Source organism: Ostrea edulis, chromosome 3, assembly GCF_947568905.1.
Source record: "Ostrea edulis chromosome 3, xbOstEdul1.1, whole genome shotgun sequence".
NCBI classification, from domain to species: Eukaryota; Metazoa; Mollusca; class Bivalvia; order Ostreida; family Ostreidae; genus Ostrea; species Ostrea edulis.
The window spans coordinates 53,944,544-53,966,310 of record NC_079166.1 but is presented as its reverse complement, the minus strand read 5'-3'; the positions used below and the strand labels follow the sequence as shown (position 1 = coordinate 53,966,310).

The window sequence follows — 21,767 nt, the reverse complement described above, 5'->3', positions numbered from 1 at the left end:
TGACTGCCCCCCTCCCCCGCCACTATTTCAAGAGTCGTTGTAAATGAGAAGAATTCAATGTACACTTGAAAGTTATGAATAATAACTGTATAGCGCCGTATAAGTATTATCACCACCCCACCCTACCAAAACCAAATAGGATTTGAAAGATCGGGCAAAACACCTTGTTTTTTTTCTTTTCTTATATCAAGATCTTTTGAGAAGCCAACTTCCATCTCCCCCATCCACTTTGAAAAACAATGAAATGTGCTGTATAGATCGATATACATGTACCGATACATAATTTAGCATACTGCAGCATATGCTCATTCTATGTGCTATTGGAATATTTGGAATCGTGAAAAATATATTGAAAACTACAAAAAACAATCTAATAAATATCGTCCAAATAAAAACCACGAAAAACTCGGATCCGCGGTTTTATTTTTTACTTTTTTTATTGGAAGCGAAAATTTAAGCTTTGCAAAATCAATTACAGCAATTTTTAATGACAACGTAGTGTTTCTCGTAGATGTTAATTATTTTTATTATTCAGGCGTGGAAACAAATTGAATTAGGTGCTGAATGAATCTGTTTCAAAACATCCTCTACTGTACCGGAACTGCCATGAACCGAAACGGCCTGGTGCCGAAACGACCAAGATAGCTTTTATTTAAAACGAGATTGGATTTGCGCCATATTGTTTATTTACCAGTCATCAACTAACTTCTAAGCAATTTTACAGTCAAGATGCCGCGTATTATGATTAAAGGAGGTGTGTGGAGGAACACTGAGGTGAGTTATTATATGCTAAAAGCTGACTGTCAGATGTAATACAGCCTAGTAATAAGTAAAAGAGGATATTCGGCATTTGGTATCCCGAATTTGTTCTTCATTAAACCAACACATGCTTCTGCTCATTGTTCGAAATTAACCATAGACCTAGTCTATGTCTAATGACACTGGTCTATGCCAATTGTAATTGTAATTGAGATGGACGAAATTGTCTAGATTTAAAGCAATAAAGTTATTCCAAAGACCCTGCATGGTCAGTTGACGTCTGATAAACGTTATGAGGAAAGGAGGATATTGTTATGGAAATGGAAAGAAAATATGCTTTCTAAGTACACTAGATTTAAATAGAAATGTTTTAAATTTGTGGTTTTTTCTTCTTCTTCAATTTTGCGGTCTATACCAATTCGATGAGGTGTATGTCATCTTGTTTTGGCATAGACCCGTGGTCTACACCAAGTTTTAAACCAATTTCTAACACTGAATTACTTCTGTTTTTAAAGTAAATGAGGCCCATTTTTGTAATATCTTTCAGGATGAAATACTGAAAGCAGCTGTTATGAAATATGGCAAGAATCAATGGGCCAGAATTGCTTCTTTACTTCACAGGAAATCGGCCAAGCAGTGTAAAGCACGATGGTAAGATCACAGGCATTTGAAATTGTGTATTGTTAAAGAAAATGCCCCATTAATTATTAAATAACTTCATGCTATGAATTAACACAACCAGCGGTACCGGACAACTCTCCGAAAGTCAAGTAATAGAAAGTAAAACTCACCAATGTGACGAGTCGAAGATCGATGTCACTTTCATTGCACAGGTCCTGCCATACTCTTGAATTAGCTATATAGCTTCATTAAGCTATGTTTAGCTTTATAAAGCTATTTGAGTTGTGGTATCAGTGTGTGAAATTAACCATGGACCGAAAGACAATGTCTATAGAAAATCGAGTTGGTCTATAACAATCAAAATAGCTATAGACCGACTTGTCTGAATTCTGAGTAAAAAACTGGTTCGCCACTGCTTATTTAACATATATAAGAAGTGGGACCAGTTTATATGTAATACGCTGATGTTTCTGTTCACCCCTTAGCTGTAATAAAATGTTCCACAATGTAATTACAAATCCTTCAAATCAGATTATTCCATTTTCAACGGGGGGTTGGGGTTAATTTGATATTTACTTCAATGTACGCCATTTTCGTGCAAATTTGGAATGTCCATTTTGAACGGTTTTAAAAATATGTGGAAGGTGCACGCACTTGAATCAAACAGAAAGCGGTCAGTACGAGTTCCAGCATGGCTAAAGTCGCAGAAAATCATGAGAAAACAAAACGTAGTAGAACTGACTTAGATGAAGAATTAGACAGTGAAACTGAGCTGGAACAAAATGAAAAAGAATACGAAATTCGAATTGAAAAGCTTGACGTGCATGAAATTGAAAAAGAATATAATTTAACTTTGAAAAATTGCCAAACCGAATTTGTGTCTATTATTTATTTTTCAATAACAATGAATATTGCATGTTCAATTTTGGTCTATAGGAATTTGTTGTGGTCTATAGGAAATAAAATGACTATGGACCGAAAGTCTATAGGACTTTAAAGTTAGTTTCGCACACTGTGGTATCTATGAATTTTTTTTCGATGAGTTGTCATGGACCCCACACTCAGCTATGTAATGATTAATGAAGACTTATGATATCGAGAAATGATGACTTTCTTCCTTTCAAAATACTATTTATCAGTTTATAGATATACTATATACAGTTATGGTCTCACAATTGATCACTTGTAAACAAGCAGTTACATTGAAATCTGTTTGTTTAAATTTATATGAATGAAAACAATGCAAAACAATACAATGTTCTTTCTGGCTATCTAATTAGTTTTTGCATTGAAGTTTAATGAGGATTTTAATAATTTTGAATTTTCTCGAAGCTCTTGAATTTATGCACTAAACTGGGTAACATGTGAGAAAAAGAATCCTTCATTATTTACTCATGTATGATAGGGAAATTCCACCTCTGGAACAAGATTCGCTGTCTAGGACTCGGCAAAGCCTCGTCCTAGACTGCAAATCTTGTCCCCTCGATGGAATAGTGGGCTTAAGAAGGATTTTTACAGACCTGTCTACTCTTCTGATTTGCCCATAATTACGATTTTTTACCCCATAAATATGGTCAACCTCTACAAAAATTGTGAAAATTGATGGCTCCTGGATCAGGGGTTAAGGCCCTTTAGCAGGGCCAATGATATGGCCACAAAATGAAAATGTAATAAAAATGAATTAGGGAATGTTAAAATTCTTTATGTGCTTCAAACTTCCATTTTTCCTTCTTCTGTAATTGAATAGGTTTTACATGTATTTTGAAAGATTATAAACATGTGCACAAAAGACTCCATATTGAGGCTTCCTGTATGGGCTATGATACTCGGTAGACCATGGGCCTCTGGTATTTGTGAAGTGAGTTTGATAAATTTTTGATGACAAGGAGTAAAAAGCAGTCTGATTAGAATTGAGCTTCTTTCTTTATTATGCTATTTGGATGATAAGTCATCATGTCAGGCAAATTAATCACGAAATATTCCCTTTGGAGTCGTGCATTTCTGTGCAAGACCAGCAGACATTTTTCTTTTGATATCTATGTATACATTAATTATACCCCCCGCAACAAGTTGTGGTGGGGGTATACTGGAATCGGGTTGTCCGTCTGTCTGTCCGTCTGTAGACGCAATGGTTTCCGGGCTCTAAAGCATTATCCTTTCCACCTACCGTCACCATATCATATATATGGACTACCCATGGAATGAAGATGTTCCCTATCGATTTTGGGGTCAAAAGGTCAAAGGTCAAGTGCACTGGACATCGAAGTAGCAATATGGTTTCCGGGCTCTAAAGCGTTATCCTTTCCACCTACCGTCACCATATCATACATATGGACTACCCATGGGATGAAGATGTTCCCTATCGATTTTAGGGTCAAAAGGTCAAAGGTCAAGCGCACTGGACATCGAAGTAGCAATATGGTTTCCGGGCTCTAAAGCGTTATCCTTTCCACCTGCAGTCACCATATCATACATAAGGACTACCCATGGGATGAAGATGTTCCCTATCGATTTTGGGGTCAAAGGTCACGCGCACTGGACATCGAAGTAGCAATATGGTTCGGTTTGTCATGCCATTTGTTTTTTACACTCAGAAAAGAGGTAGTTTATACCTATTACCAACTCCCTTTGGGAGATTGGGGTAAGCGGGGGTATTCTTAGTGAGCATTGCTCACAGTACCTCTTGTTTGTCTTGTATTTACTGTTGTAATTACTATGTTGTACATTGAATTTGCCATCAAACATGGCTTATCTTACAATAAGCAACATTATCACAGGTTTGAATGGCTGGACCCTAGCATTAAGAAGACAGAGTGGAGTCGAGAGGAGGAAGAAAAGTTGCTACATTTGGCCAAGCTGATGCCAACTCAGTGGAGAACAATTGCGCCGATCGTTGGACGTACAGCAGCACAATGTCTGGAACACTATGAATATCTACTGTGAGTGTGTTCATTAACACTATAAATATCTACTGTGAATGTGTTCATTAATTGTATAAATATCTACTGTGAGTGTGCTCATTAATTATGTCTCCCCTTCAAAGGGGAGACATATTGTTTTTGTCATTTTTCTTCTTCTTTAACCAAATTTTGTCCAGGCCCAAACTAGAGACCCTTTGACTTTAAGACTTCAAACTTGGAATATAAGGAGATGGTATGGAGGAGGGGTGCCCACCCCCAAAACTTTTGACCTTGATCCACTTATAAAGTCAAGGTCAATCTTTTACGACAACAGATAGTCCAGGCCATAGCTGAGAACCCTTTGACATTACAATTTCAAACTTGGATCATGGCAAGAGGACATAGATAAAATTTTGACTTTGACCCCTTTCTTCATTTAAGGTCAAATTAAGAAAAACATGAATAGACCATAACTTTAGAACCCTTTGACATTAAGACTTCAAACTTAGAATATGAGAAGGGGGAATGAGGAAAGGGATAATTCCACCAAATTTTTTTACCTTGACCCATTTATAAAGTCAAGGTCAATTTTTTATGTCAAAATGTAGTCCAGGCCAATAGCTGACTTGACAACCGTTTGACATTAAAACTTTAAACTGGGAATATGGAGAGGTTATATGGAAGAGGGGTGCACACCACAAACATTTTTGACCTTCATCCACTTACAGTGTCAAGGTCACTCTTTTACATCAAGACGATAATGTGAAAACTATTTGACATTAGGATTTCAAACTTACAATTTAGAAAGCAAATATTAAAACAAGATGTACTGTACCAAAAGTTTTGACCTTGACCCATTTCTTTATTCAATGTCATGTTTAAAAAAAACTTGATGATTTCATAACTAAGATTTGTTTGACATCAAGACTGCAAACTTGTAATATGGAAAGGCAATATTGAGGAGGGGGTGCACATCACCAACATTTTTTACCATGACCTACTTACATTGTCAAGGTCACTCTTTTACATCAAAGTATAGTCCAGACCATAACCTGAGAAAACTTTGACATTAGGTATTCAAACTTACAACATGGAAGGCAGATTTTAGACAAGATGTACTGTACCAAGTTTTTTTTACCTTGACCCATTCCTTGGAAAGCAGACATTAAGACGAGATGAGATCATGGTTAAATGCATTGCAGGACATTTTTATCTTGACCCTTGCCTCTTACGCTTGCACTCATTATTGTTGCCCCGGTTATTAGACAATCAAACTTTGAAGGGGAGACATCTGTCTTTTTTGTAAAAAACGATACCCACTAGTTCTATAAATATCTACTGTGAGTGTGCTCATTAATTCTATAAATATCTACTGTGAGTGTGCTCAATAATTCTATAAATATCTACTGTGAGTGTGTTCATTAATTCTATAAATATCTACTGTGAGTGTGATAATTTATTGTTTGATTGCGTAATTGTTCACCAATAGTAATGATTTACTCTAAGCTGCAATGCTTATCACTATGAAAACAAAATTGCATTTAATCACAATTTTATCCCTACCATTGATAAAATTAAACTTCTTAACACCCCCTCCCCCTACACACACACACAGACACACACACACACACACACACAATATGGCGATATTTAACAGTTTATTCAAACTGAATATATAAGTTGAGTGAATCTAATGATCTAAATGTAATTTTACACACAGAGACAAAGCTCAGAACAGAGATGACAGTGAAGGTGATCCAAGGAAACTGAAGCCAGGAGAAATTGACCCCAATCCTGAGACCAAGCCGGCCAAGCCAGATCCTATTGATATGGATGAAGATGGTACCAGAATCTAAATTTTTATGTCCCGGGATAAAAAATTTAGTACTTACATTGTTTTTGTCAGTCATAAGTTTTGAACTGTACAAGACAGATTTCTTACAGATTTATTTCATCAGAGTGAGGTCATTCAGGTATTAAGGTCAGAGGTCAAATTTGTCATAATAAATCTGGCGATGGTTTAGTGCATCGTATATCACAAACACTTATCTTGGCTGTTTAAGGCAGTGTACATGATTATTGATTGATGAAAAAATCTGGAGATCTGGGTAGTGTGTGTACATTTCTGATATCTATCAGGAAATGTGGGGTGTGTGTGTACATTTCTGATATTCATCTAGCACCTAGAACCATCTACCAGAAGACATACAAGGAATGAGAAATGAGCAGAATTATATGCATTAACTCCCTTTTATTGTTTAGAGCTGGAGATGTTGTCTGAAGCGAGAGCTCGATTAGCCAACACACAGGGTAAAAAGGCGAAGAGGAAAGCCAGGGAAAAACAGCTGGAAGAAGCAAGGTTATCATTCATGAATACCTTAATGTTATTTGTAAAATTAAATTAGGTCTGTTTTGTCTCTGATGAAAGAAATTTACACAGATTAGATTGCAGTTTAATACTTTTGTAAATTAATGTGTCTATGAATTTCAGACGACTAGCAGCTCTCCAGAAAAGACGTGAATTACGAGCAGCAGGCATTGAGTAAGTAGTCTGTATGATTCGAGCATTGAGTAAGTAGTCTATATGATTCGAGCCCATAGTAAAATGAAGTCAGAACATTTGAAAACATGATTGTACACCCTAAGGGCTGTTCCAGAAATGATCAAATGGGGGGGGGGTCGGGCGCCAAATGATATTTTTTTGTGTGGGTGGTCGTATTTTTTCATATTTTATTTGGTCCGTGGTTGGACTGTTAAAAAAATATTTATTATGGGTAGTGGGTAGTTTCTATTGTTTTATTTTGTGCCACGTGGGTGTTGAGTTTTCAGAATATTTTTATTGTCGCTCTTGTCGTGTTGGTTACAAAACGTCGGAGGGAAAATTGAAAACGTGCTTTCGAAATGCTGCTTTCGAAATCAGAATTCGGAAGTAACATAGAACTATTCGAGTTGTCGCTCTTTGCAGCGCATAACTTTCCATTACGGCACTCTTCAAATTAGAGGCGCGTTTAGTAGGGTCCCTTTGGATGTGATGGCGGCGAACTCTGTTCTGTAGATTATTACAGTTTACAGTGCATCGATTTTGGGAATATTTTGAAACCAATAGGTATTCCGTTTTCTAATAAAAATAGGCAAACCTTAGTTGATTTATACGAGGGTACCGATGCGTTATATTTATCAGTCAGTGTGATGGTGATATAGAGGCCTCAGGGCGCGGGCTCCATTAGAAGACGAACGATTCGTGGAAAAACATATCCATACCCATTTCATGATAATAGCATCGTTTGGACTCCCAATCTTTCCAACATTCCCGCCATAGATGCCTTTGATTGTTGATGTGACATCGTTTCTTCAGAACTACTGTGATACAATGTCGTACAGGCATTACCGCGTCATTGACTAGAATGTTTGTCCCGAAAACCTCACGAGATTTGTACCGTTTTCATTTTTAAAAATATTTTTGTGGTGGGTCTGGTTAGTTTTTTTTTTTAATTAGATGGGTCATTGTAAAATGAGTTTATCAATTTGATGGGTCATGGGGTAATTTTTAATTTTTTTTTATGGGTGCTTGTTATATACAAAAGGTGCCTCCCGACCCCCCCCCCCCCCCCCCCCCCCCCCCCCCCCCCCCCCCCCATGTATTTATTTTTGGAATAGCCCTAAGCAAAAGATCATGTACAGAGTACACAGTGAGATGATAAAATGTTTTAGTTCCTATGTTTTAGGTGTATCAGTTGTAGATCTGTGTAAATATATATTTCTATTATCCAGAATAAAGAGACAGAAGAAAAAGAAACGAGGCGTTGATTACAATTCTGAAATCCCATTTGAGAAGAAACCAGCTCCAGGTATGTGTATGTGCTGATATTCTGTGACACTCTACTCAGTATCTTGTTATACAGTAACACTTAATTATCATGAGGAATAGAGGCATGGCTGAGGCACCACAAGACAATATAGTGGGACATTGTTTCCTTTTTTTGCTTGCATGGTTGCACACATACATAGTGCTGTTTACTGTACTGCTTCTGTGTGGAGACGGGAGACTTTAAAGATGAAGTTTATTCATTTATATACAGGGGATTAATTTTCTTGGATTCCTGGGGGTATCCCAAATTTCAAACTTCAGTGATATTCACCATTTTTATAACATATCTTTGTACAGAATCCATGAGATTACATCCATACCAAATTTTAAAATCTTGGCAGGCCGTGAAAATTGGACCTTCTAATGGGCATATTTAACAACAGTAATATCTTGCTCTTCAATATTCTTTGACTTCTCAGATATTGAGCAGTTTCCATACTTAAAAAATCAAAATCAAAAATGTAAATAGGATTCATGGACCCACATGAATGGACCAAAACTATTTTCATGAATTACATGTATATACATTATTATAATTCATCTAATAAGTAATTTCAAACTTGTCCAATTGGTGTTTTCCTTCATTGAACTCGTATGCCTGTTGAGGTACAAAATATATTTCATACACATGTAGTGGGTAACCCATCTTTTTTTTTTTAAATATTGGTTGTGTCGGAAAGGAAAGGAATGATAATTACATGTTTATTCTAATGGCCAAATTGAAACAGTTTCTTCTTGACATGGTCAGTTTATTGTATGTCATTGTCTGATATACTAACAAAATTGACGCTTTCGTAACTTTGTCATCCACATAGCCAGTCTATAATATAGATATACACCCAATACCCACCCATTTGTTCAATCACAGAAGAGCTGATGTCTCGGAAATTGATTTTAATTTGTGGTTGACACATGCGGTTCATTTTGAAGTTAAAAAGTTTTGAAAAATGATGATTTTTGGCCATTGGAAAGAAATTTGCAGGAAATGGATGTATTTGTTACGTAGTACATACTAAATTCATGACTCATAATTCAATAAAAGTAGTTTTGCATTATCTCACATGTTGAAAAACATGCACTTCTGTTATTTATGTACGCTAATTTACCATCAGAATCATGGTCAATTTAGACTCTTGTCAACGTAGTGCTTTGAAGTGATTCCACACGGAGCAAGTGTTATACAGTACTGTAATTAAATGGTACATCAAAGGCTAATGAACTTATGGACTGATGCTTTTTTGAAAATTCTGGTCATATGTATTTTAGAAAGGTATTGCACACTATTTGTCCTTGTAGGATTTTATGACACATCAGAAGAGGTGTATGTCGCAGAGGAGCCGAACTTTAAAAGATTGCGACAACAAAATTTGGATGGAGAGCGCAGAAGTGACAAGGAAGAGGTAGACATTTTTTGTTCCTCCAATCAGAGCAAATTTTTGACACATTGAGGTCAATCTCATCAGTAGGTCTGTGATTAGATAAAGTGCAAGATTAATAAGTGTTTTTATGATCATTTTTAACATGATTGAATTTAAAAAAAAAAAAAAGAAGAAAAAAAAAACAAAAAGAAGGAAAGAAAATACATTTGTTTTAATAGATATTGTGAAATGAGGTTTTAAAATACCAACAAATAGAGACAATGATTTATTACAGAGAGACAGAAAGAAAGATAAACAAAAACAGAAAAAGAGAAAAGAAAATGATTTACCAGGAGCAATAGCAAGTCAGAGCAAGTAAGAGAGAAATATATTTATATTGGAAGGAAATAACACAATCAGGTAGAAATTCGTGGAATATACTGATAGGTGAAGACCTTGCAGCCTTTTGTGATGTGTCTGTAAAGTTCTAGATAAATGTTAGAATGTATATTAGATGATTTATACATGTAACAGTCTCTGTGATCTGTTGAAGAAACTGATGCATAAATGAGTTTAGTTTTAATGTCTAGTCTTTTCTATTGGGAGATAAAATTCTTGTTATAGTGTACTATGGGCAGACAACTCTTATTTTGCTAGAAAGCAGTAGATAAATGCATTTCAATGCTTTTCATGCAAACACATCTCACCTTATTGCATGATTTTTACTTGAACAATTATTTGAAATATGCTTCAGTGATGTCAGTGCTATATTAACAAACACTTTCTAGTTTCCAAGAACCAGTGAAGAAGAGAAGCAAGTTAGTGTTACCAGCCCCACAGATTTCAGATCAAGAGCTTGAGGAGGTGATTACATGACATGTAAACTTTTGCATACACACTCTGAAATTTGATAATAGTTGTAATATTAATCCAGTAAGGCAGTTGATACATTTTGGATCAGGGTAATGAATGTAGAAGTTAGATAATTTTTTTCACAAGCACTCCTGATTTGAATTAAAAGTATACTTGTATATGTGAAGCTTAAAACCAAATGAAAACTTGTGGTTTGCTTACAAAGCAAAGTTTGTTGATCAAATGATTTACTGTATTCACTCCCTGTGGTACACATACAGTGTAGATTATCTTACCTTATAGAAAATAATTCCAGACAAAAGTTAGAAACTTATGAACATACAACATGCAGGGATCATTTTGTGTACCTCATTATATGATTGACAGGTGGTGAAAGTGGGTCAGACCAGTGAGTATGCCCGTCAGCAGGCAGAAGAGTCAGGAGCAGGTAATGCTGCCAGCCAGGCTCTACTCCAGGATTACAACATCACCCAGGGTGTGGCTAACCTTCGCACCCCCCGCACCCCCGCTCAACAGGATTCAGTACTCCAGGTAAGCTCACACCAAGTCGGTGGGTGTTGGTCTAAATCATGTCAGTATACAGGATGCTAAACTTACTTTCCTAACATCCTGAGCATCTTGTAATGCATGTGCCCATTTTACATGGATAATTTCTACTGGTATAATTGACATGTTGTGTGGTTTGTCCCTGAAAAGAATTCTTTAGCTGAGAAGTTGAAGTGTATGAATATGCTAGATTTTGTTGAGGCTAATTTCTTGTTTCTTTTCACAGGAAGCTCAAAATCTGATGGCACTGAGTGTGGTGGACACTCCACTAAAAGGTGGACTGAACACACCACTCAACGAGTCTGACTTTAGTGGAGTGACCCCTAAGCATGCTGTAGCACAGACCCCCAACACTGTTCTAGGGACTCCCATGCACACGCCAGGGGGACAGGGTGTGTATTGAAATCAGTGAAAGTATAAATCTGAGTTACTATATAGAGCTTTCTTTTAAGAAGTGGGCAAGTCAAAATCTATTTCCTTTATTTAAAGAATTCTGTTTGCCATTGTGATGATGAATTATAGAAGGGAGATGATTATATCTGATAGTTTAGATATAAATTGAACAATATAGGTGTATCAAAGTTCTCTTTCTATTTGAATAAGGTATGACTCCACGAGGAATGACCCCAAAGATGGTCGTGGCTGGTCAGACCCCACTGACAACCCCAATGAGAGACAAACTGAACATTAATCAGGATGAGGACTTCGATGCTCCAGGCAATGAGAAATACTACCAGGTAAAAAAACATCTGTGAATAGATGATAATCGGCGAAGTACTAAAAATGATGGGGAAAGCTCCTTTTTACTGCCAGATTAATTGAGTGTGTAGGAGAAGAAAATATGGAAATTTAGTACAAATTTGATTCATAATGATCTGTGTCATTTGATGTTGAATTTGTTTGTAGAAATAAAATGAGAAGAGAACTATGTATATATATTTTTTACAGCATTCAACTGTATGCACATATTTTGCATGTTCACCAAGAATATGTTTGTCAAAACACTTTGTTATTTGTCACAGACTGAGAAGAGAATGCAGGCAATCAATGTTTACTTTCAGAGGGACATGAAAGACCAGCTTCGCCAGGGTCTAGCTAGTTTGCCTCGCCCTAAGAATGATTACGAGATTGTGGTGGAGGACTTAGGAGAGGATATGGATGAAACAAACGAAGGGGAGGATTTCATTGCAGATCAGGCTGATCTCGATGCTCAGTCCGAGGCTGAACAGTTAGAGAAACGTTAGTATTAAGCAAATAGCCACAGTCTCTCTCATGGGAATTCAGGGTCTTAGAATTTCAATTTACTGTAAATCGTATTCACTGTATTGAAATGTTCTATCTTAAATCTCATTGATGATTGGTAAATTCAAACCATGTAAGGATGTATGTATACACAAGGCAGCTGAACATCTCGCGGTGTGCCCAGTTTTCAAAGTAATTTTTACGATGCTAATACACTTGTCAAAAGACACAGAGCTGTTGATGTAACATCATTTTCTACATTACCATCTATAAGATATTTATACTCTCTATTCCCAATGTCTGCATTCAAAGAAATACTATCGTTGCTCCATCACAGAAGAACTGATAAATATATCTCAGTATCAGGTTCTACAGAGTTGAGATTTCTGGTTAATTTACTAAAAATCAACAAAAGACTTGGTCCGAGATTGAACACAGCTATGACCATAACAAAGGTCTTGCAAAGGAAACAAATTCAATATCAGAGAATGATAAAGAAAGTGAAAGTATTCAGAATGTTGAGGATTTAAGTCCCGGTGAGGGAAAGAGCTGGAGACTGATGCTAATTTCCTGTGGTGAAATCTGACTCGGACAATGCCTGGGTTATTTCTTTACTTGAACATTTCCATCTTTCTTTACTACATTGTACTAAAAATAGGAAATTGAAGTTCCCGTAGATAAATTCTTTTTTTTTTTTTTAAGTGTTTTCCCAATTTCAACCAAATCTCGTTTTTCCCAATGTGAATGATCCTGGCCCTTGAAATCAAAGGTGAAATAAATTCCTGACTTGAGGCAATTTATTAAAGTACTTATAAAAGAAGGAAATTTGTAGACAGCTACATGTATATATGTTTTTATAGGTAAGAAGGAAATATGTAGACAGTTACATGTATATCTGTTTCTGTAATTAAGAAGGAAATATGTAGACATCTACATGTATATCTGTTTCTGTAGGTAAGAAGGAAATGAGACTGAGGTCCCAGTCAGTACAGAGAGATCTTCCCCGCCCAACAGAAGTCAACAACTACATCCTCCGGGTCACAGGTCCCAGCGACCCTCCTCTTAATGAATTACAGAGGGTAAGGATTCATAGATACATGACAAATACTGGAGCTTTCATGTAGTAGAGGAAGCGCTCCACGAAAATCAACCTGAGGTTACCTCCTGCAACAAATGTTACTTACCTTTTAATGGTCATTTATTTTTCAGGCTGAGGAATTGATTAAGAAAGAAATGTTGATAATGCAGCATTTTGATGCAGTACACACTCCCACTCCAGCTCAGATGGGGATGGTACCAGTCAAGAAGAACCAGAAAAATGTCACGACTCAGGCCCAGCATCTGTCTTATCTACAGCAACATCCCTACGATAAACTCACAGAGGAGGAACTAGAACAGGTACACACAGCTAGAAAGTGCTTCATACAAAGTTTGTAAATTTTTAGAGGTTTATTAAAAATTAGAATGTTTGTAGAGCTTTGATTTCCTGGATAGATTGAGGAATTAACATTTTGATAGTTCACACTTTTCTGTGTGATGAGGTTATATATAGACATGTATGTTATACCATATGTAAACTATGAAATTCTACTATCATGCTCAACATCCATTGTAATGCCTTATCGCAGTGAGACTGGTTGTCTGTGTGTACGATTTAGAAATATTGCTTAAAGATTTAGTAGATACCCTGTCAATGTCCGATTTAGAAATATTGTATAAAGATTTAGTAAATACCCTGTCAATGTCCGATTTAGAAATATTGTATAAAGATTTAGTAGATAACCTGCCAATGGATTAAAATGAGAAAGAATTACGTATTATAAAGTGGTTTCCTTATTGAAGATGGCACAGAGTTTATAGTTTTATTATTAAAAGTAATCAGTAGTACCTCTTTTCATATGTATATCAGAAAACTTTACTAATTTTCTAGTTAGTTGAGCTGTTCGATTTTCACTTACACCATCAAGAGTTACATGGATAGGCATGTTAGTACGTCCAACAATGTTTGAGCAGCCACTGTATACAGTGCATATGAAAAAAATGGCTTCTTGAACTGTATTTGTTTTAAATTTGTAGGCTAAGGACCTGTTGAAGCGGGAGATGGGAGTGGTTAAGGCAGGCATGAACCATGGGGAACTGTCCCTGGAGTCGTACTCCCAGGTGTGGGAGGAGTGTTACTCCCAGGTCCTCTATCTCCCGTCACAGAACCGCTACACCAGGGCCAATCTCGCCAGCAAGAAGGACAGGATCGAGTCTCTAGATAAAAGACTGGAGGTACAAGCTTATTACATTGTACACACAGAAATTTATACATGGCTCTATGCTTCCTGATCAGTGTTTTAGCAGTTGAACACTATGAATATTCAGGGTCGTGTACTGGATGAACAAAATTGCACATTTTGGATGACATACAAGATGATTGTTGGTGAGGAAGACATTTTTTTTTTCTTTTCTAGGGAAACAGAAACAGCATGACCAAAGATGCCAAACAAGCAGCGAAGCTGGAGAAAAAGCTCAGGATTTTACTAGGAGGCTATCAGGTTCAATATTCACACCTGTATTTAGTGTCAGGATTTTACTGGGAGGCTATCAGGTTCAATATTCACACCTGTATTTAGTGGCAGGATTTTACTGGGAGGCTATCAGGTTCAATATTCACACCTGTATTTAGTGTCAGGATTTTACTGGGAGGCTATCAGGTTCAATATTCACACCTGTATTTAGTGGCAGGATTTTACTGGGAGGCTATCAGGTTCAATATTCACACCTGTGTTTAGTGTCAGGATTTTACTGGGAGGCTATCAGGTTCAATATTCACACCTGTATTTAGTATCAGGATTTTACTGGGAGGCTATCAGGTTCAATATTCACACCTGTGTTTAGTGTCAGGATTTTACTGGGAGGCTATCAGGTTCAATATTCACACCTGTATTTAGTATCAGAATTTTTCTGGGAGGCTAACAGGTTCAATATTCACACCTTTATTTAGTGTCAGGGTGTTACTGGGAGGCTATCAGGTTCTATATTTTATTGATTAAGGTTTTCCAATATTCACACCTGTTATTAGTATTTCATAGTAGTAAGTATGTGTTTGCAAGTGTCATCTGTAAAGTTGGCTGAAAATATCACAGCATTTTGTTGCAGTCTTCTGTCTTGTATGAGAGAAACCCACCAGAAAACTATGACAGATTTTTGGAGTTGTTAAGAATCATTTTAAGTCATTGATCACATATCAATGCAATATTAACAGCAGAGTTTTCAGCATGTCTCCTCATTGTTTCTAGATTCTTTCCACAGGTGTAAACTTTGGTAATTGTTATACAAATAATATTAGTGTAATATATATTTGCAGACATGGAGTTACAGAAAATAGAAATCATTAGCAGTGTAGTGTGCAATACTTATCTGCAAAAGATTTTACTGTCATCAGAAACAATCGATATTAATAAAAATCCAGTAGTTTATTTACCTCCCAGGCTGGAGAGTGATACATGTTTCTTTGACTAAAACCAACTGCTATACAGAATTATTTTTCTTACAAAAATACTTATTATGATTGTAGACACATTTGGGTGCAAATTTAGCTATTTAAAATTTGGCGGCATGATACTAATCTGCTAGAATAAACCAAAATTATCACCCCTCGGGGAAAAAATTGTTATATGGTACATGTATGTTCTCTTTATACGTGTAGTATGTTCTCTCATTAATTGTTAGTACATGTATATGTGTTTTAGTACACTCTCTAGTCTGTTTCTGTTTTTTTGTTTTCCAGTCTAGATCCCAAGGTCTGGTCAAACAGTTAAATGATCTCTATGAACAAATAGAACAGACCTATGTAGAGTTTAAGACGTTTGAGGATCTAAGAAAGCACGAAATTGGAGCCATCCCAAAGCGAATGGAGGTTCGTATTTAGAATAAAATATCAATGATTGGACATGTATAAGATTAGAAATGAAAATTTCACAAAATGAGATGGAAACTATAAACATTGTAGTTAATTTTCATATGGTACATTCATACATACATGTCCCTCCTTGCTCAAGAGGCTCTCTGTTTAATGTAAGGCACTGTTCATATAGTATGGCTCAGGACTTGTTAGGGCTTACCGACCGATTGTCTTCCTGAGGTTTGATTACCATGTATTCCAACAATAGTAATGAGGTATAATGGTTTATGTAGGGACTTTCATGACATTCCCAAATTATTTGTAGAGTGTGAAAATCAATATTATTGTATTTTATCATAATATGAGCAGTGATTCTTATTAATCAATAATTCCAATGTTATTTATTACAATTGTTTTGATTGGACAAAAATAAAGCTGAACAAGAGTTTATACATCAATAAATCCGAAAACGCAATGTTTTCATACACGCCTGAAAACAAATAACATAGTAAGGGGAAACTATTCAAATTTTTGCAATTGTTGATAAAGTGTATGAATTGGAATTATAAGAATCAAACATTCTTTTTGAAGAATTTATCGATGTGTAAACTCCGGACATTTTACTCACAAACTTAACATAAAAGTGCTTTGCACTTTTATCCAGTTTGTGAGTAAAATGTCCGGAGTTTACACATCGATAAATTCTTCAAAAAGAATGTGTAATCCTATAATAATATGCAGATCTCTGAAAATTGATGTGCCAACATGTGGTTGAATTTCTATGGACAGTCTCTATAACATGTCACCATTTCTAAATGTTATGGTAGTTCAGTAGGGTTCTTTAACAATTGAATTGCACTTGTAATGCAGAGTTGGGTTGACTGATTGGCATTCATCTATCATAATTTCAATTGTATAAATTGGTTTGCTATTAAGCCGCTCCTTATGACAGTAGTAGATAACATCACATAATACATGGAAGGTTTTGAATATAATTCTCTAGCAATATTGCTCCACTCACATTAGATTAAGATTTTTGCTGAAATATGAATAGTTGATGGCTTTTTAAAGCTATTTCTGAAGTGTAAACTGTTTCATGCCAAGTTGGTAAAAAAAAAAATGTCGGCTTCATTCATGAATTGACAACATGTTGTCTTCCAGTCCCTGACTGAGGATGTACAGAGACAGATGGACAGAGAAAAAGAACTACAGAAAAAGTTTGGTGAACTTCAGTACAAAAAAGACATTCTTATTTATGACAGCTGATATTGAGGCAGAAGGTGACAATATGGTGGTGAATTGGAATGGTATAAAATCACTGAGAAACCATCACATGCTGATTAACGATTTGTAATACTGTTGACAAAGTTCGACAAGATGGATTTTTTAACTGGACGTTCACAAATGGATAAGGATGGGAAAATTTTACAATGTAGAAAACTGACAAACTTGGTGTAAAATTGAAGTTGTTCTAAATGTCCATGTTATTTGCAAGGCAAATAAAGGCAGAATTTTTAGTAGTGTTTATTTTAAATTGTTATTAATTAAAACTGCAGTTTTGAAGAACATTATATTACATGCATAAAGACCAAGCTAAATACCACATTGAATCTGTGATACTGGAGTATTTGGGAACAAAATGGCTTGTGTTATATGTCAGAAAAAAATTTCATTTGTAGTCTTTTCATCAATAAATTGCCCTTTGCATGATTCATACAAAGACAATGAGCTTGGCATCATGGCAAACTACTGTATGTGTCTCTATCCATTCATTATCATACAAATAAGAAGTCATAGATCTTCCATCAGATTCAATTGCCCAAATTTTAGGTATGCTAATGGAAGTATACATACATATGGTTAAAATAAGATACCTTATTTGTGTCATAAACAAACAAAAAAAATAAACAAAAACCCAGGCAGTTGTGGCTTAAATTTACATTATAACTGATATATACCCCGGTATATTGGTATGATTGGAAATTAGTACATTTTTATTGTAAATTTCATTTCGGAGATAAGAATTATGTGTATGCAAGCTCTGCCCGGCACCCCAAATGACATTTGATAGTGTATTACATAAAATAAGACATATTTTATTTACATTTCAAAATGGTAAATTTATCATCTTAGCAAATAGCAAAAACATGTAACGAAACAAAAAACGAGATTGAACCAGGTGTTTCACCATTTGCAAATGTAATGCATATAATGGGCAGGCGCGTAGCTAGCCCTGTTTGGAAGTGCAAGCCCATACAAGCGAGGGGTCGGGGGACCGACCCAGGCGTCCAGGGCAGAGTCCTCAAGGGGATTTTAGCAAATCAGGGCCCCCCAAAATGCATTTAAAAAGCTTTTTTTTAACAAAATATATTTAATAATTGACCACATTTTTTGTTTAGCATGATCTTAAAAATCATTTTCAAAAATGCATCCCGTGCCCAATCTCAATATGACACGCCATGCGACGGCGTAATATAAATTAAATTGCAGAATGTATCACAGACGCTGGCGATGACCATCAATTTAGTTGGCATCATAATACCATCTCCCAGCATCTGTAAGTTTACTTTCAATTTTAAGCCACCGTGTACGTCGTGCCTTCAAAATAGTTGCAGTTTCACACTTTTCTTTCTCTCACTGACACAATTTTTTTTTTGGTCACTGAATAATGTGCAAGCCCGGGCTTACGAGCTTACATGGCATCTACGCGCCTGTTGGGTGACTCCCCATAGTAGACGATCGCAGATTTTACATTGGAATACTAGGAATTTTTTTTAATTTATTGTTTGCAAGAACTGCAAGGGTACAATTTGCCATTAGAATGCATGCATCCTTATGCAGAAGAGATTCAAGCTTCTCTACACCGTAACCCATGTGTCCAGGTGTGCAATGTTTCACATAGAAATATACATCCAATACAGAGAAATTATTTAAGATATAAGAACCATAAGGTGTAGTTTGTATATATAATGTATAGATTAAAACATGTTTCCACGATGACCCATGGATTCTGGTATATAATGGTACATTTTTTCCCAATTTGATATACAGTATATTGGGGTTTTTCGCTCTCGAATTTACGCGAATAGATTTTTTTTTTTTGGAAAAGCTGCATAAAATTGATTCCCATTAGTTTAGTACTGATAAAAAAGAATAAAGTAGACTTGACGAGGAAGCGGTCTCGTGTACAATTTTTTCACAATAGAATAAGTACCAACCTCAACATTTCTTGTTTAGTATCGATGGTAATAATTGTTCAATTAATTTTAAGCTTAACAACTTCTACTAGCATTAAACAATGACTTCCCACGGGTTTCTATACCAGGACGTGATAAAGTCCTAAGTTAGGAGCACGATATCTGTGATCTCTGACTTGTCCTTAGATCTCTTTATTACAACTAATCCACATGAATGCCAACCTATGTAGTGCAGATTGAAGTTTGTACAAACTATTGTTGTACATGAAAAATTGTAGCAATTCTGGTGAGCGATGTGGCCTATAGACCTCATATCGTGAATAAAAGCAATATTAATATTGAATTTAATTTAATCAAGTTACCGGTAATTAAATGTGTAAATGTTTGTCTAATTCAGCAATGTATCTTAATATTGTACTTCCTAACATCTACAAAGTTTAAGCATACTAATAATTATGTATTTAGAATGACTAGTGTTAAGATTTCGTTGAATTCAGTGCTTCACCGCCTCGTTGGAAGGGTTATCCAGGCGTATTGTATTGGTTTAGCCGTGACGTTGTGTTTTGCTGTTGTATTGTGAGTAATCATATGAGCTGGTGTCGAGTTAATGGCGACCACTGGTTTGGCAGTTGGAACAGGAGTCGTTACGGGTTGTGTTGTTGATTGCTGGACTGTAGTACTGGTTGTTGATTGCTCGACTGTAGTACTGGTTGTTGATTGCTCGACTGTAGTACTGGTTGGGGCTTGGGTAAACACCGGGTTTTGTGTAGTAGCAGGGGCATTTGTGGCCATTTGATTTGATAGGCTTCCCTTACAATTTTGTGAACAATGTTGCAAGTGTTCTTTGCAAAAGTGATTGTCCGCTTTCAGAAGACACCGACCAAATATTGTACCACAGTTAGCCTCACAATTTGCAAATATATTGACTGAATGTAGAATGTCATCGGTAAGGAAAGCTCTGCTAGGGGGCCAGACGTGGGCCATCAGAAACGAGAAGAAGAGCACGGACCACATAGCCATCTGAAAAAGTAGATAATCAATTACAAAGGAATAGAAATACAAAAACTAGACAATTTTTATGATAGTCGAGACAAAATAGAAAGAGATACATTGGATACTCCAAACAATTGTTATAGAATTTTGTAAAACTGTTTTATTAATGTTTTAATATGGCTAAACACCCATATTTATTACAAACTTTCCTTAGAAAACCACTTGAAATTTTTGCATTATTTGCAAAAATTTACTAAATAGAATTCAATTGAAAACATTTTTTAATATTTGATGTCTTTTCATTTGTGCCAGAAATTTAATGCACATATCAAGATGTATTGATTATTCTGTTCGGCAAGTGCCATAAATTCATCCCCACCCCCTCATTGTATGATTGCTCAAGAACATGCATTATCTTCAAAACGGATGAGATCCTCACCCTTATACCATATATATTCTTGCTGAATATATCAAGATGCATTGAATATTCTGTTGGGCAAGTGCCCTGGGGGTCATCCTATTTCATAATTGTTGAAATATATTCAAAACAATTGAGGTCCGGATCCCTAAACCATATTCCTGCTGCAAATATCGATATGTATTGAGTATTCTGATGGGCAAGTTTCCCGAGGTCAACCCAATCCCCACCATTTTTTGATTGTTGAAATGTCTTTAAAATGGTTGAGATTCAAACCCTTAAAGCAAAGATATTCTTGTTGGACATGATACAATGCAATGAGCACTAGGATTTGTTCGTCGTTTTCCCAACCCATTTACCTCTCAAGGTAAAAAAATAATTGCACATCTGAAGGACACCACCAATCACGTCCCAAAAGATGATTTGGTTACTGCATAAAATGTAAGAGGAGTGTTGAGAACCAGGGATTTTTTGTCGAAAATAAACGACGTTTTTGACCCCTATTTAACACCCAAAATAGAAATGGGAAAAAAATCCAACAACAAACAAACAAAAACTTACTGCACACCTACAGGACAAAATCAATCATCTTCAAAAAGATGATTTGGCTACTTCGTAAATTGTAATAGGAGTTCTGGCAACCAGGTATTTAATTTTGTTTTAAAGAAAAGTCGTCGTTTTTCGACCCCCATTTGGACCCCAAGGTGCGAAAAATCCGAAACCTTGTTGCACATGCAGGACACCACCAATTATCTTCCAAAAAATAATTTGACTATTGCGCTGAGGAGAATGTGGTTTTTTAAAAAAACCCATCTACTGTTGTTGAAGAATGCTGCATCATTGTTAGTGGCTTAACTGATGGGGTAAGGGCATTGTTGTTCATTTTACTGTTGTAGTAGTAGTAGGGCATCAATGACAATTTGTAAGGCAATAGTGAGAATGCTCTAGATATTAATGGGAAGCGAGGTCACATTCAACTTGATATGTATAAAGAAAAAGGGGATCTGTCTGAAAAGATTGAATTCAGTCTGATAAAGCATGGACCGGGTTCAAACGGTCATTCAAGAGGAAACCTTTAACAGTTCTCACACTACAGACAGAAG

General features: G+C 36.0%; 1 protein-coding gene across 1 annotated transcript; it reads left to right on the top strand.

Moving 5' to 3' along the window:
* Positions 1–635: 635 nt before the first annotated feature.
* On the top strand, positions 636–17,573 carry LOC125675152 (cell division cycle 5-like protein). The gene is made up of 20 exons (XM_048912663.2): positions 636–774; positions 1,307–1,410; positions 4,158–4,319; positions 6,001–6,122; positions 6,543–6,639; positions 6,772–6,822; positions 8,052–8,128; positions 9,445–9,548; positions 9,802–9,881; positions 10,295–10,370; positions 10,746–10,910; positions 11,152–11,317; positions 11,529–11,662; positions 11,987–12,164; positions 13,122–13,246; positions 13,377–13,565; positions 14,244–14,441; positions 14,624–14,707; positions 15,943–16,071; positions 17,218–17,573. The coding sequence occupies exons 1-20, from the start codon at positions 730–732 to the stop codon at positions 17,320–17,322; spliced, it is 2,391 nt and encodes a 796-aa protein (XP_048768620.1). The 5' UTR covers positions 636–729; the 3' UTR covers positions 17,323–17,573.
* Positions 17,574–21,767: the final 4,194 nt, after the last annotated feature.

Bases quoted from the DNA above. Each gene is read 5' to 3' on its own strand.
- LOC125675152 (XM_048912663.2), top strand. From the start codon at position 730: ATGCCGCGTATTATGATTAAAGGAGGTGTGTGGAGGAACACTGAG. The intron at 14,442-14,623 runs GTACAAGCTTAT...TTTCTTTTCTAG, and splicing joins CTCTAGATAAAAGACTGGAG to GGAAACAGAAACAGCATGAC. The intron at 14,708-15,942 runs GTTCAATATTCA...TTTGTTTTCCAG, and splicing joins TTTTACTAGGAGGCTATCAG to TCTAGATCCCAAGGTCTGGT.